The sequence below is a fragment of the Camelus dromedarius genome, chromosome 9, assembly GCF_036321535.1.
Source record: "Camelus dromedarius isolate mCamDro1 chromosome 9, mCamDro1.pat, whole genome shotgun sequence".
Lineage (NCBI taxonomy): Eukaryota > Metazoa > Chordata > Mammalia > Artiodactyla > Camelidae > Camelus > Camelus dromedarius.
This window is the reverse complement of record NC_087444.1, coordinates 78522475-78539333: the sequence shown is the minus strand read 5'-3', so window position 1 is coordinate 78539333 and position 16859 is coordinate 78522475. Positions and strand designations below refer to the sequence as shown.

Sequence of the window (16859 nt, the reverse complement as noted above, 5' to 3'; positions counted from 1 at the left end):
TAGAGAAATTTAAGAAGGCCTGGCCATTTGTGTTTTGCACTCTTGGGAGCGCTGGTCTATCGTGTAGGAGGTCCAGCTACTCTGTCCAGACCGCATGAAGAGTTCAGGCGACGGGGAGGATTGGGGACCACGTGGAAGGGAAAAGCGGCAGCAGCTGACAGCGAACACGGAGGCTCTGGGATTACCTTCTCAGCCGTCCGAGCCCTGTGCAGGGTCCCGGAGGTTCAATACCAGCCGAATCACACAGATCAGAGTCGACGTTCCCCGGATACAATGCGAACGCTCCACACACAGAATCACGAGAAATTTAATCAACCAACAAACCGGCAGAACGGGTCCTTGCTCTCTCTCCCAGCGTTTGCGATAGGCTACCGCGATCATCAAGACAATGTGATTCCGAAAGCTGCCCGGAAGGGGCGCTGTTTCACCACCCCTGCTTCTGTCACGTCAAAGCTTAGCAAATCCCAACATAAAAATGCTTCTTTCTTCTGTTGTGCCAGCCTTGTGAATATCAGGGTACCCCACGTTGGCAGAAATACACACATTTTCCCAAATGGTAAATTATTTTCTTATTTTTTGGGGGTGGTGGTGAGGTAATTAGGTTGGTTTATTTTTGACGGAGGTACTGGAGATTGAACCCAGGACCTCACGCATGCTAGGCAGGCACTCCACCGCTGAGCTATACCCTCCCCATCATGCTTTTTATAAATGCTTTTGCATGAACGTGTAATAGAAAATCAAGGAAAAAGAAAAAAAAACTCCTGTGAGCTCAGTTAAGGAACATCTGCTAACATCTATCTGATACCCTTCTATCCATCCTGGTGCTGTTCCTTTGTGCTGGTCCTTCTATCCTTGTTCAAAGGTGACAGACACAGTGATAAGATCTTGAGAACACAGCAGCTGAAGGGAGGGAGAGTTCAGGAAGGGACGCTGGTCGGGCAATTCTAAGCTAAACATGGAACAACATGGGTACCGCCATTTGTAGGATGCAGAGCATTAAGTCATAGCTGCCCGTCTTTCTTTCACATTGTACAACACCCAAGGCTCTCCCATGGGAGGGGAGTTCTCCATTGGGTTTGAAGACACAGTGTCTCTCCTGCCAGGACAAAAGCCAAGAGGTGATCTCTTTGCCTCATCTCTGGCTGTCAGCACACCAGCATTGTAAACTTGGCTTTAGGACGATAAATGGGAGGTGACACAAACCAGGGGTCGGTTTGGAAAGTGTTGCTGGTCATGGGTGAACAGTCACAGGACAGTGGTTTCACCTCCTGCTTTTTGGGAGGAGGTGGGGAAGGAAGGAGTTTTATTTATTTAATTATTATTATTACTACTACTTTTAATGGAGGCACTGGGGATTGAACCCGGGACCTGGTGCATGTTAAGCACGCACTCTACCTCTTGAGCTATATCCTCTGCCGCTAGATGAGCTCTTAAACTGAACTTGCCTTTTCCAAAGTGGGTTCGTTGCCACCCCATCTGTTGGTGATTCTTGAGCCCTTGTAAATAAACTGCCTCCTGAAACAGTCAGTGCCAACTGCTGGCTGCGTGCTGCCCAGATCTTCGTTCGGTGACTGGAACAGCACCGTCCTCCAGTCCAGCCGGCTCTGGTTAATCTCTAGAACGGACACGCTGATGTCGAGTAAGGTGGCACCTGCACCTGAAGGACTCCCCACACTGGGGCCCCGAAGGGCTTTCCCCGGGATGAACACCCTTGTAGACGAGGAGGAGGACGTGTTAAAGGCCTTCCAGCTCGTGGGGCAGCCGAAGGGCGTCACTCCGCCGAGTCCGATCGTGCGTGACCTGGGAAGAGTGGCCGCTGAAGGTTTTCCCGCACACCTGGCCCTCGTAGGGCCGTTCTCCCGTGTGACGCCTCCTGGACACACGAAGGGGACCCGCAGGTGGAGGCTCTCCCACGTTCCTTACTCGCCCGGGCCTTCTCGCCGGGGTGGACTCTCCGGCGTTGAGGGGGCTGCACCGCCGGGCGAAAGGCCTTCCCGCAGCCCTGGCGCCGGCAGGGCTTCTCTCCGGGGTGAGTCCTCTGATGCTCAAGCGGCGAAGACAGCCGGTGAAGGACGTGCTGCCGCTGCTGCCTCCGCAGGCCTTTCCCCGGAATGAACCCCTGGTGCCTGACGCGCTGCGCGCTCCGGGGGAGGCTTAGCTGCGGGCCTGGCCCGTGCAGGGCTTGCCCCCGCCCCCGCGAGGGCTCCCGTGACGCGTGAGGCCCGCGGGCAGCGGAAGGCCTTCCCGCACCCGCTGCGCCCGAGGGCCTCCTCCCGGGTGAGGGGGGCTGGTGCTCCGAGAGGTGGGCGCTCTGGTCGAGGGCCTTCCGCACTCACGGTCTCCCCCCTGCCGACCGGATGCTGAGCAGAGTGGCCCGGCGGCCGCAGGCCTTCCCACACTCGTGGCGCCGCCAGCGTCTCTCCGGTGGACGGGAAGGCCCGTCGGGGTTGGGGCCAGAGGGGGAGGCTTTTTCCGAGTCTCTCCGGGTGCCGCCTGCGTCCTTCGTCACTATTTCACATCGGTGTGTTTCCTCTTGGACGCTCTTCCTGAAACACAGTCCCGCTGTGAAAACGCGCATGTGAGCGCGCCGACGCGAACAGAGGCAGGCATTCTCTCCGGCCGACTCCGCCCTCAGACCAAGGCGCCAGTCCTTCCGGGGACGTGTGCGGACGCCTCCTGTCATGCTCCGCTGACAGAAACGCTGGGAACAGATAAATACCCCTTTATTATTATTTTAAATTTGAAATAACTTTATTTTTAAAATTTTTTAAATTTTAAAAATTGAAGTATAGTTGATTAGTAAATATCCGTTGAATTAACGTATCTTTTGTTCGTTTGTTTGAATGGAGGTACTGGGGCCGTGCATGCTAAGCAGGCGCTCTTCCACTGAGCTATACCCTCTCCCGAAAGTATCTATTTAAACTGATGACACTATGTCCAACAGTCCGGTTTATTTGTGGAACTATTAGAAATGATGAGTTTTAGCTATACGGACCTGAAGAGGTGAAGCTGACCGAGATAAAGTTTTAACAAGTGAAGAAAGGTAACTATTTTTTAAGAACAAGAAAATAACCCAGGAAGGGTTCACTCAGTGGTAGAGTGCGTGCTTAGCATGCATGATGTCCTGGGTCCAATTCCCAGTAACTCCGTTAAAAAAAATAAATAAAATAAAAATAAATAAACCTAAATACCTCCCTTCACAAAAAAAAAAAAAAAAGAGAGAGAGAGAGAAAGAGAAAGAAAATAAGAAAACGCTCCCTGGGTGTGTGTCTGTGGGGTGTGTGTGAGCATGGATAAAGGTGTGAGCCATACTCCCATTGCACTGTGACTGTGAGTCCTTGAGGGAAGTAAGAATGAAAACACACACGAGACACAAGGAGGTTATTGCTTTTTCTTTTTACAGCATGTCACTGGATACTTGATCAAACAAACCTACCCTGGTTTTATAGGTTTAGAAGATTTTTAATATTATTTAGTATTTTAACATTATCATACACTCACTAGCCACCATCCACTCAATCCATTTTTTCAATAATGAAACATTCAGGAGGGAGGTGTAGCTCAGTGGTAGAGCGTGTGCTTAGCATGCACAAGGTCCTGGGCTCAATTCCCAGTACTTCCACTAAAACAAATAAAAACCTAATTGACCTCCCCCACCCAAAGTTTATGGATTAAATAAACATTTAAAAAAATACTGAAATAAAATGACACAAGTACATATCCAATTAATCTGGATAATGAGTGATACAAAAATTCACAGAGTGGATGGGCAGATACTTGGAGAGAGGGCCTTTAAAGAGGAAAACTCAGGTCATTAGGGTGGGTCCTAATCCAGTATGATGGTGACCTTATAAGAAGACAGGAGAACACAGATGTGTGCAGAGGGAAGATTGTGCGTGTGAGGACACAGGGAAAAGCTGGCTGTCTACAAGCCACAGAGAGGCCTCTGAAGGAGCCAACCCTGCCGACTCCTTGATCTCAGACTGCAGAGTCTGCAGAATTGTGAGGAAATACATTTCTGCATTTATGCCACTGAATCTGTGGAACTGAGCTGGGGCAGCCCGAGCTGAGTGACACAAGGGTCTGGGCCCTGCACTGAAGTTAACTCTCCTGCTCTATATCACAGCATAAGCTGAAGACCCTGATGGCTCAGTCAAGCATCACACCGGCCCACTGTATTGATGATACTCTGTTCATGAGACCCACACTCGGAGGTGACCTGGTAGGACACATGCGCTCCAGGTGGAGGGAGATTCAGGGACCTGGCAGGTAGGGAGGCTTTCAGGGGTCCTGAGGTCCAGGGGATGCTGGGCCAGCCCTGCCAAGGTAAAGGATAAATTTTTGCATCATGTACCTCCGTTACTGAGAAAGCAGCACCGTGCTTGAGAGGATGTGGAATACTGCTCGGGTCCGCTTACTGGGTTAGGTGGAAAGTACTGGTTTTGAGTGAGACCCAGAACAAGGTTCTGGCTGTATTAGAAGCAGCCTTGATGCCTGGACCAGCACTGGGCAGATGCCACGAGACTAGAGGTATCCGTGGTGGGAAAAGATGCCACGTGGGACAGCAACGGGAGAGTTGCAGCGCAGACCCCCAGATTAACGCCGCCTGCAGCAGAGACCTTCACACCGTTTAAACGACAGCTCTTGGCATGATCCCCAGTACCAGGAGCGACCCTCCACCCGAGGGGCATTGTCATGGACTGAACGTCTGTGTCCCCCACATTCACATGTTGAAATCCTAACCCCCAGGGGCACGGTATTTGGAGGCGGGGGCTTTGGGGGTGATTAGGCCATGATGGTAGATCTCTCATGAATGGGATTAGTGCTGTCATAAAAGGGAACCCCTTCCACATGAGGACACAGCGAGGAGACAGTTGTCTGTGAACCGGGAAGTGGGCGTTCTCTCCAGATACTGAATCTACTGGTGCCTTGATCTTGCAATTCCTGGCCTTTGGAACTGTGAGAAATAAAAGTTCATTGTTTGAGCCACCCGGTCTATGGTACGTTTGTCACAGCAGCTCAAGCAAACTCAGACAGCAAGTGCTCACGTGGCCCAAACCGCCCATGTGAGCTGGGTACTGTCCAAACCACCAGCTCTCAGGTGGGGTGGGCCCAGTAGCAATCTTCCATGAGCCATGAGAGGAGTGCCCAGGACTGGGCTTGAGCAGGTCCAGCAGCACAGGCAAGCCACACACACCAGTGGCCAAACCCCTGCACCGTCCACCGCTGATGTGCTGACCCCTGGCCACTGCCCAGGCCTGGGCAGTGGTCACTCTGTTTGAAGTTCTCCAAGCTTGGCTCCTACTTTGCCAAGGGTGGCTAAGAAGGTCTCTCTCTCTCTTTTTTTTTCTTTAATTTTTAAAAAATTTGAATGGAGGTACCAACGATTGATTGTGCATGCTAAGCACATGCTGTACCACTGAGCTACACACTCCCCACTAAGAACATCTCTTAATTCCTCTTGTTAAACAGTAAATACCTTGATGGGTTCAGTTCTTTTAGAAAACCCTCATTCTTGGCCAGAATTAAAGATGGAATGCGTTTGTTAATGGAACAGCTGTGGGGTAGATACACTTAATTAATCGGAGGACAGAATGGGAACTTTTTGGATAGATGAAAACAACAGAGGTGTTGAGGAATGTTTTCAAGGAAACAGCCTTAAGAAGGGAAGGGAGGAAGATGAGCTGGTGAAACAATCGAGGGAGCAGAGGTGGGGAGCTGATCGCAAACGAGGGGGCAGGACACACATCTGGAGGCTGGCGGTAATCATTTAAAAAAGGGATGAGAGTAGGGTGACCAATGAGGATGATGGACCCACTGGGAAGCTCAAACCAAAGGCCCTCTGAGGGGAGACATCCAAACACCTTAAAACTGCTGTCACCTCAGGGAGCAGCTGGCTTTTTGAACATACAGCCTTCCCTCTGCTTGGTTCCTGACTCACCTGCCGGTGGAGGTCTTGCCTCTGCACCACTCTGCGCTGTGTCCCTTGCTCCGACAGGAAGGCTGTGTAGGGCTCGGAAATGGAAATGCCTGTGGAAAGAGAAAGAAATGGCCATGCCATCATTACCCAAGAATTCAGCCCACTAACCACAGGAATCAGGTTAGAAGCCCTTATAAGAATGGCCAGATTAAGTGTAAAGGTTTTCTGAAGGATGGGAAAGAGGAAGTTGTTCATTTCTCTTTTCTTTTTTTTTTCCAGGGGAGAGAGGCGATTAGGTTTATTTATTCATTTATCCATTCATTCATTTATAATTATTATTAATTATAATTATTATTATTTTAATGGAGGCACTGGGGATCAAACTCAGGACCTCATGCATGCTAAGCACATGCTCTACCACTGAGCTGTACCCTCCCCCTGAAAGTTGTCCATTTCTAACTGTGCTCATCATGGGACACAGAACAAAAACATAAAGCAAAGGTCATCATAGTTCCCCAGAGATTGCCAATCGGAGGAGGAACACACAGCAGAAAACAGGTGCTGAATTGAGGGCTGGATGCACTTACCCAGCCAGACCAGGTTCTGGTAGGTCTCCGACATCATGGCCGTGTGCAATTCTCTCTGAGCTGGGTTTAGGAATCCCCACTCTTCATGGAAGACGTCGATGGCCACATCTTGTGAATGTCACTGACTGCTGAAACGGCAAACACTTTCTTACTCACGAGGCCCTGGAGAGAAGTGTGAAGTCTTGGCTGAAAAAAATTAGGTACCACACAGGCTTTGTGGTGTACGCTGTAGGAACCAGTTGTTCCCCCTACTCCAGTACAACATACACACGCACAGACAGTGAAAACCAGCTCTCTGGAGGAGAAATAAGTATCCTACATTATCAACAAGATAGTTAACATGGGCTGTGGGCCCGGTTTGAGGGAAGCATCCCAGGAACATGTTCGGAAAACAAGGATTTTTGAGGAAAGCAGGAACCATTCCGCCACTGGACTGAGTTTCCAGCCTGTTCCAGTCTACAGGTCCTGGATGTGAGCTGCCCCATCCAGCTGGATTCCGAGCCCCCAGCCAGCCCTGCTCACTTCAGACTGTGGCCCCCAAAACCCTAGTTGGTCTGAGCCAAGTCTTTAACCTATCCTGTTGCTGCAGTTTTTCTTGAGAAATAGGGATTTTGTATAATTCAGTGGGTTTTTTTGGGGGGTGTAGGTAATTAGGTTTATTTATTTATTGTATTTTTATGGGAGGTACTGGGGATTGAACCCAGGAGCTCGTGCAAGCTAAGCATGTGCTCTACCACTGAGCTACACCCTCCCCCCTCAGTTCAGTGGTTTCTGTACACTGATAAATACTCCTTATTTTGTCTAAAGTCCGAAGTCAAGGGGAGACGGTCAGCAGCCTAGGACCTCATTTCCGTCCTGAATGGGTTTTTCCCCCAACTGCAACCCAAAGCTTCACATACGCCTTCCTGTCTCTTTCGAGTTTACTTGGGCCACTAAATGTGTAAATGTACATAGACAGAATTCTACCACCCCCTAGACTCTAGATTCTCTAATTGTTTGATATGTTCTACAAAGTCTAATACATCACATCTTTAAAGCCACCTGTCCATTTATCTTTGCATTTCAAAAAAATTTGAATATAAGGCCAGCATATACTTAACGCTCAGTATTTCATGGTGAAATTTAAACGTAAGTACAAGGAAACATGAAAACTGTTTAAAAAAAAAGACTGGTTGTGGGATTATGGCTTTCTCTTTTTATAAGTGCATTTTGTAATTTCCTAGAATATTGGAAAATATATCTGTTTAAATTTATGTGTGTGTGTGTGAAAAGGAAGCTGTTCTCCAAACAGTAAGGAAAAAGGAAAAAAAAACTCACTTCTTTTTAAAATTTGTCCTTGGACATGGGATTAAAGCTCGGGGCACTTGATATTTTGCAGTCTTCATGAGGATCTCTGTGTTATTAGATGACTTAATTCTTTAGGGTTAGGGTTAACCTTTATTCTTCGGGGTCTCACTGCAGGAAAAGAAAAAAAGAAACCACAACTCACTTGTGATGTGCTTTTCAGAAGTCCAGTGGTCATGGTCCCCTTTATAGGGTCCCTCTCTTAAAGAACAAGAGTCTTGTGAATGCAGAGCTGAGGAGAAGAAAGGAACTATGAAAAAACCAAAAAACCTCAAATCTGCTCAAATTTCCCCAGGGGTGGAAAGGGTGGGGAAGGATAAATTGGGAGTTCAAGATTTGCAGATACTAACTACTGTATATAAAATAGATATACAACAAGTTTCTGCTGAATAGCACATGGAACTATATTCAGTATCTTGTAGTAACCTATAATGAGAAAGAATATGAAAACAAAAACATGTATTTATACGGATGTCTGAAACATGATGCTGTACACCAGAAATTGACACAACGTTGTAAACTGACTGTACTTAAATTAAAAAATTAATAAATAAAATAAAGGCGACATTAGGGATAAGAGTTACAGGGTGCTTGATCAGCTTGTGGACTTCCTTCTGGTTGGTTGGTGGTGAGGTAACTGGGTGGTATTTTGGGAGTCAACATCATCGATCTTCTGGTTCCAACCAATCTGGGGCCTATGCGCTAGCGGTCAGAACGTAATCACCATCCTCCACCAGGTGGGGAGGGTGTCGATTTCTGCAGAAGAACTCAAAGTTATGCACCCTTATATCTCGGTGCCCCTTCCAAAAGAAAAAATATGCGCCAGATTATTATGTATATCCTTTAAGGAGGAATTAAAACTCGATTTGGTCACTGAACTATTGGTTAAGCTTTCATTTCTTTTTTAATTTTTATTTCTTCCTTTTTTAAAAAGCAATTTTATTGTGGTACAACTTGCACCCCATAAAATTTTCCCATTATAAGTTTATGGTTCACTTATTTCTATTATATTCATATAGCTATGCAACCATCACCAAAAAACATTCACTTTCAAGTAGAATATTTTCCAAATTTAAAGTAGAATTTATATTCATTCCTATTCATCTTTCACTGGGTCCAACTTAATCACATCTTTTCCTTAGAATTTTCTCATTACTTTTCTTGCTTGACTGCTTTTTGTTTCTGCATTCCGTCACTTCTCTAGTTAGTAATTACTTGTGCCTGCTCCTTGGGGAAGGCCTAGAGGACTAAAGCCTTTTTCCCTACAAACAAGAAGTAAAAAACACAGGGGGCTTTTGCATCGTAGGGTCCCACTGGATTTCAGCCTTGGCCAGCACCTCGCATCAGGCAAACCAACCTGGTTTAGTAACACCGTGAGCAAACCCAAGTTCTGAAAAATCAAATGATGAGCAGAGCGCATAAGAGTCATCAACAAAACACCCAGAGAGGCCTGAAGCAAATCCCACAACCACACAAAGAAACAACATGCAGGGGAACAAGCCACCAGGCGCACCGGCGCTGACGGCCCACCCCTACCCCAACCCGGGACTCTCGGAGCGCCCCTCCCCATACACCACCAGGGAAACCTTTCCCCGTAAACCGAACTGCTTCTGTGCCTCCAGAAAGCGGCGGCGATGTGCTCCATGCGCCTGCGCAGCCTTCCCACCTCCGGCTCCCATGGACACAAAGCCACGCCCCTAGGGGCCATTGTGTGCATGCGTATCCGTTACTCTCGGGTGCCTTCTAGGATCCCTAGAGACCTAGTGCGCTGAAGCCCCGCCTCCACGGGCGCCAGCGCATGCGCGTTCTATTCCCCACGCACCTCCCTGCTCCATCCCAGACCCAAGACACCAGGAGAAGAGGCCACAGCCTTTCGGTTTAGGGCATCCGGGCTCTCTGTCAAACCCAGACACTCCGAGTCCTGCACCTGCCCCTGGCTACCAGAGTCCAGGCTCCTAGCTGGCCAGGATACCAAGACATTCAGGTCTCCGTAATAAAGGCGGTGAGACTGCACATGCGCACACGGACGCTTCCGCGACTCCCAGGAGCCACCGCGGCAGGAACTTCCGGCCGGGCTGGCAGGTGAGGTACCTTCTTCGCGTTTTTGGATGCTCCGCAGTTCCTGGATCGTTTTCCCTTCGCTTCGTGAGTCGGCGGCGCGGGCTGAGGTTTGGTCGCATGGGGCGGGGTTGCCGCGGCTTGGGACCGCTTCTGGGAGGGATTTCCCAGGAGCTCGGCGCTGGTCGGAACCGGCGTGCAGATCTGTGGATTGGAAGGCCGCCGCGAGTGGGCGAGTGTGAAGTAGTGCGGGCGGGACCAGTATGTTGTTGTTCATGGAAGGAACTCGTGTGTGTGTGTGTCTCTCTGCGTGTCTGCGCTCGGCGAGTATTGTAACAGTGACTATCGTTATTTGTACATTTTTTTGTATTTTAATTAAGGGTTTTTTTTTTTAAGCCGAAGTATAGTCAGTTTACAATGTTGTCAATTTGCATTAAGTGTTACTAATTCCATCCCCGAATAGGCGACTGCGGCATTGAAAAAGGCCCGGTTAGCGTACTCGGCAACCAGCAGTGTACACTAAAAAATGTTGCATATTGACAGTGAGCTTTCTTGGAGTTTGTTCTGGACATGGTTGAAAAATGGGAGGCAGTGGGTTCGAAATTCTGGTTTCTTTATGTTTGTTTCCTCCTCAGCTGTGCATTCCCAGGACTCTGCTCCCTCTGAGAGGGACCCAGCCAAGTGGGCGTTAGTCCCGTCACAGGTAAGTATTTGTTTTATTTCTGTTTATTGCAGCATCGTGTTTCTTAAGTCTTGGAAACATCCAGTCTCTTCTGTTATAAAACAGAATTCAACCCAGGAAGTTTTAATTGGCTTTATTGAACAATTCATGAATCGGGCTGCAGCCCATCTAGCAACTAGGTGGGCACTCTGAGGAGTGGTATAAAACGGAATGCTTTTATAGAAAGGAGGGTGGGGCAAAGAAGTCATTAGCCAAAAAAGAAAGGAAACGAAGAAAGAGGAAAACAAAGGGTTGTTTTGGGTCAGGACGTCTTTTGGTGGGGAAGGGAATGCGAGGATTTTATCAAGCAGAGTGCCTCTTCTTGGGGTGAAGGAGGGGGCGCGTGGAGAGGCCGCGTGATTACCTCATTGATGATGGCCAGAGAATTCCAAACTGGTGGTTTAAAATTACCTTCCTGGAAAGGGCAGAAACTGTAATTAGGTTAGGTACTAAATCTAAGTTTGGTATCATGGGCTTTACCTCAGTGACACCGTTTTGGGCCTCTGGTGTTTTCCATTTGTAATGTTTCTGGATTTCTTGGCTGTTAGAAATAAAACTATGAATATTCTTGTGCATGTCTTCTTGTGATACTTGAGAAGATGTAATAGTTAAGGAGAAATCCTGGGATCTGAAGAGTAGCAGGAGAAGTTCCTGTAGGGGCGTTAGTCATCTGCTGTCACCACCCATCGTTCATACCAGCTTCTGTAAACGCCTGCTGTCTCAGAAACTGTAGGTGTGTCTTTCCTGTCTATGGTAAGGTTCTTTTAAATTTCTGATCTTATTTCTCACCAGCACATCCCTGTTTTTGCATTTGGTCTTGTTTAACGCTCTGCATTTTTACAAAACACTGTTCTTTAATACTGCTGCAATACAGTCAGGAAGAACAGTGTTACGGATCAAGAGTGACTGAAACAGAGTAGTGGCTGCTGTAATGACTTCATTCTGATCTTCTGATTCAGTTATTTCTTTATCCTAAAACCTAACAAATGTTAGAAGTAGAGAATATTGCTTTTTCCCTGTTTAGAAATTTCTGTGGAATCTAGTTGGAAGAACAAAGCAAAAAGAAAAAAAAATGATATTGATGCTGTCACAGTCTAAGTGAAGAATTTAACAAGCGTGTATCTCAAGAAATGTTGAAATTTTCTGCAAAACAAAAACAGGATAATATATTTCAGGAATGCAAGCAATTCTTTCAAGCCTTATGCTTAAAGATTTCAGAGATACTTAAACACAAATTTTAAAAACAAAACACTGACACCCTGAGATTGTCCCTTGTGTGCTTGACTGAAGGAAACCTCAACAGTAATGCCATTTGATGCAGAGGAAGGTATAATTGGGACTGGTCTTCCTGAGACAAAACTTAAACTTGTTTAGCTGAAGTTTTGTTCAGTTCTTTTACAAGGACAGCCTTTATAAACATGTAAGTAAGTTATGTAAAAATTGAGAAATACAGCTTTCTGCTCATTTTTTAAAATTTCCTTTTAAAATCAAGCTAAGTAAAAGAAGGCATTCCACATTTTCTTTAAAAAGAAGTGGAACCATTTAAATCCCACCTTATGCATATGTTCAGGTGATTCCAAGTTGTTCTTATTTTTTGTGGTTAATAATTATTTTTAAGTATCCCATTCTGATTCTACATACGTCATCATCATACCATTCTTCAATGCAAGGATGAAGTGATTTTAAAATATTTTCATTTTTCAGTTAAGCTGCATAGACTGGAAGAATAATAAACCTTGGAGACAGATAAGTTTTTCTAGATTCCTGAAAAAAAACCTAGTTTAAAAAATACTAATGATTATACTACTGGTCTAAAAATACTTCCATCTTAAAAAGAAAAAAACTTAAATGTATTAATTTGCTCATATTTATGATTTTTTAAGTTTAAATTCAGAATTAACATGTAGAAAAGTGCCTGGCTCTTGTAAGTGTGCAACACTTCTTTGTAATTTGGGAGGACGTCTGCAAATCTTGGGTTGTTTATAGAGTGAGATTTTGTAAGACTCAGAAAAGGAGCTGATAAAATCTGCATCTTTTCAAACTTGGAAATTTGTGTCATAAATATTTTCTACTTATGGTTTGGTAAATCTTTACAGCTGATAATATTAGAGTTTAAAAAGACCACTTAAGTGGATTCCCTATAAAATCTATCTTTTGCTAAACATTTAGTCAATTCTGTAAACTTAATTTTTCCAATTTAGGAACTGAAGTTCATCAAAAAATTTGAAATTTATTGGCATCAAAGATGTAAAGTATTCAGCCTTATTTTTGAATGTCTTTATGTGTGTTTTTACATTCCTTTTCTATGAAATCTGTAAGTGTTTATATTATCCTTTTAAAGAAAAGTCTTCAAAGTTAATAAGACCTACTTCTGTATTTAAAAATTTCAGTGACTTTTTTTTCTTAATTGTGTCTGTTGCTGAGTTATATTCATTTTCTAGCTTCTCAAAAGGCCTCTGGCTCACTTACTATTTACAGTGTTTATAGTTTTCTTATCTGTAAGTACATTTAAAGTTACAACTTTCTGAGTACAGGTACAGCCACATCCCGCAGGCTTTGCTTCATCCCTCTCTCATTCACCTCCTGGTGTTCTCATTGTTTCCCTGAAGCAGAATGTGCTGGGTAGTGGGTAGCATAAATATTTTGTTAATGTCTGATTTGTTACACTTTTTACCTGAGCAACAGCCCTGTATGATTTGTTGCAAACTTCACACCTTCCTCAACTAGACGGTTAAATGTTTAACTGTTGTTTTTAATGCCTGGGGTTTTATTCATTGTGTATTTTCTGATGCATAACAAATGATAAACTTTGGGGATTTTTTTAAACTTATATTACGTTCTTCAATGTGAATTTTCTGATTAGAGGAGACTTCTGGCTAAAGAACTTCCCACATAGCTGATTAGCTTAAACTAAAAGGTTTCTAAATTTTTTTCACCTCCCTGATTGCCGGCCGGCATGGCTTGCTCAGTAACTAATGACTGATACGCAGTCTTGGGAAGCTTTTCCACGTTGTCACGTTAATGTGGTCTTTAGTGATGGATGTGTGTCTGCTGCTGAATGTAACATGAGTCAGGCCAAAAGGCGTCTCCACGCTTGACAAGGTCATACGTAATTGCCTGATGTCCCTTGAGGGACGAGACCAGTGAAGTCGGCTTCACTTTTTCATAGGGATTTTCCGTGGCATGATCCCCTTAAGGCTGAGGAAGATGAGAGTGCCTGAAGGCCTTCCCACATTTCTTACGTACATCAGGAATGAATTTTCTTGTGCAGAGTAAGCTGTGAGCACTGACTGAAGGTTTCCCCACATTCCTTGCATTCGTAAGGCCTCCTACCCGTGTGAATTACCTGGTGGTGGTTGAGCTGTGAGCGCTTCCTAAAGGCCTTCCCGCAAACCTTGCGTTTGTAAGGTTTCTCACCGGAAGGGGTGCTCCCATGTTGAGGAAGGGAAGACCGATGGGCAGAGGCCTTTTCCACACTCATCACTTTTATGTGGCTTCTCACCAGCAGGGGCTCTTTGGTGTTAAGCTGTGCGATATGTCTAAAGGCCCGTCCACGTTCCTCACAGACGCAGGGCTTCCCCCCGTGTGGATTCTCTGGTGTTTACTAATCAGCGATGGCTACCTGTAAGCCTCTCCACATTTGGGGCACTGATAGGGCTTTTCGCTGGTATGGGTTCTGTGATGTACGCTAAGCTGTGAGAGCCAAAGAAAGCTTTTCCCATAGTCCTTGCGTTCATGGGGTTTCTTGCCAGTATGAATTCTCTGATGTCTGGGAAAGAGTGAAACAGAACCAAAGGCCTTTCCACATTCTTGACATTCATAGGGTCTTCCCCACTGTGAGTTCTCTGATGTTGGGGAAGCTAGGAACAGCGACGGAAGGCCTTCCCACGTTGCTGAATTCATACCATTTCTCACCAGCACGGATTTCCTGGTGATTAAGAAGGGATTTCTTCTGCCAAAACCTCCTCCGTATCCATTCCACACACACGGCTTGATTCCAGGTGGCACTCGATGAAGTAGGTCGTGGGACATTTGCTGTCTCAAAGCAGGTGTCTCTTCATGGGTGATGCTGGCTTGACCGGGGCTTTCTCCCTCATTTCTGTGATTTGTCTCAGGTGTGCCTTCGCATTCCCAGTCATCTTGAAGACTGGGGTTCTCAGGATCTCCATTATAAATTTTTCAATCTTCTCCCGTTGGGAGACCCAATCTGAGAGGTAATGAAAAAGCAGAGATGCCTGTTTTAGTCTCTGGTGTCAGAGAGCTAGAACCTCTCGAGCAGAAATAGTTTTACACTGAAAATAATGCTTATGAAAAAAGGTGAGTGTTCTGTATAGCCCCCAAATGTGACTAAGCAATTAGACAAACCAACGTATGTTCAGTCAAAGAAATGCTGAAGTGAGCTTGCTAATACATTGAAAACTGGTTAATATCATACAAAGTATGAAAATTGTGGCCTTTTTTTTTTTTCCCTTGCCAGTCAGAAAGGTCTGAGGTAACTTCACAAGTCAGGGTCCCAATTAATAGCAAACAGTAAGTCAATCAAAGGTCCAAATCCTCTAGGAGGTGAAACAGCTCTTGGGTACCCTTGTTAGGCAGTGCCCCGGCATGGTATTTGCAAAGCATGACTCTTGCCTACCGAAGTCCCACATCTAGACATCTCCCCTGGTGGTAACATCCCCAACGTGAGAACCCATATGCACAAGATACTCACTGCAGCATGATCATTTATCACTGCTGGAAACAGCCTGAATGCCTCTGTAAGAGAGAGTGGATCATTAATGAACTGTGACACCCACAGTGTTACTCGAGGGCATACAAGAAAGCAAATGATCTCCATGAACTGACAAGTGACTTCCTCTGAGCTTGTGGCCGTGGTGCAGTGACAGAAGACTAACACACTGAGGTCAGTGGGGAGGTCGTGGACAAATCTCAGCCATCCCCAACCCTGAGGGGCCACCGCCAGCCCTGGTGAGGAAACAGGGATGAGGTGGCTCGCACACTCCTGTTCTCCAAAATCCTGAGTTCCTGCTTCAGCATGGAGGAGCCAGCCAATCAGCAGTGCATGCTGGAAACACTGATGGGGGTGCTCCGTGGGCGCCGACCGGGCAGAGCTGCTCCCACGGCCGCGAGGGCCAGACACAGCCTCATCAGAGCCGCACGCAGGGTGAGCGTGGCTGCCCTTGGCCGTGGAGCGGTGCACAAGAGCAGGGCGGCAGCACAGATGGGGCAGGAGTGTGAGTGCGGCTTACAGCGCACCAAGAGGTCAAGGGAGAAACGAGGAACTGCCGCGAGGAAAACCAGCCAACCAGAGGACGTTGAGAGAGGACTCAGTATAAATTCTGGGAATGAAAAGTGCAGTGACTGGTTGGTTTTGTCAGCTGGCATTCAGTGTCCACTCCCACCTCCTGGCTGGCCTTGCTCTGCTTAGTCAGGGAGCTTGCCATCTCCTTGCACTGAGGACTGGAGGGGACTAGGGTTCCACCCTTCAGGTGCACTTGTGTGAGGCTGAGATTATAGAAGCAACATTTTGTGCTGCTTTGGCCATCAGACGGCGGTGGCAGTGATGGTGGGACTGGCCTCTGTGCTTCAGTGTCCGAGCACTTGGGGCAGCAGCGGGGGCGGTTTCATTGCCTGCTTTCTGATCCCAGACCACAGCTAAGGCAATGTGTCCTTGAGGCTGGCAGTCCCAGTGGCAGCCCTTCCGTCTCCACCTCCTGGCTGTGGCTGAGGCAGAACATCTTGCAAAGGTTCAGGGTTGCCGCTGAGTGGATATGAGAGTCACAAGTAATTCTGTGGTTTGTCCAGCCCTTCTTGACTGGAGGGCACTCCTTTTAGACAAGACCTTATGGTCTCCCAGACATCTGCTTCTGGACCAGTGGTTCCAAATTTTTGAGAGGTGCTCTACATACAGTGAGTACAAACGGGGTTGGAAGGGCAGCGGCACCAGTATCCTGAACTTCCCCAGGCCTCAGTTCTCTAATCTTTAAAATGGGATGGATGACACCATTTACCTCAAAGTGTTGCTGTGAGGACTGAATTAAACTGTTAAGAGCTCACTATATTATAGTGCTTGCTACATGGCATTTATATATATATATAAACATTTACTGATGCCTGTACACACGTTTTCCCCAATTTACTGTGGGGTTATGGCCTGAAACCTGTTGTAAGTTGAAAATACTGTAAGTTAAAAATACATTTAATACACCCAACCTGAATATTACAGCTT

At 46.4% G+C, this 16859-nt stretch overlaps 1 protein-coding gene across 4 annotated transcripts in view; it reads right to left on the bottom strand.

Moving 5' to 3' along the window:
• The window catches only part of LOC105098767 (zinc finger protein 471), a 32608-nt gene extending 22760 nt beyond the window's left edge, over window positions 1–9848 (bottom strand). The window contains exons 1-4 of one of the 4 annotated variants that reach the window (XM_064489893.1): window positions 7997–9848; window positions 6508–6693; window positions 5942–6030; window positions 186–2701 (exon numbers count right to left, since the gene is read on the bottom strand). Coding sequence is in view for 3 of the 4 variants with exons in the window: in XM_010991518.3 (XP_010989820.3) it covers window positions 1446–1476 (31 nt within the window). In the remaining variant the exon portion in view is untranslated. The remainder of the gene's footprint in view (window positions 1–185; window positions 2702–5941; window positions 6031–6507; window positions 6694–7996) is intronic. The other 3 variants (XM_010991518.3, XM_031457326.2, XM_031457325.2) reach the window with 3 other exon arrangements.
• Between the last annotated feature and the right edge of the window lie 7011 nt (window positions 9849–16859).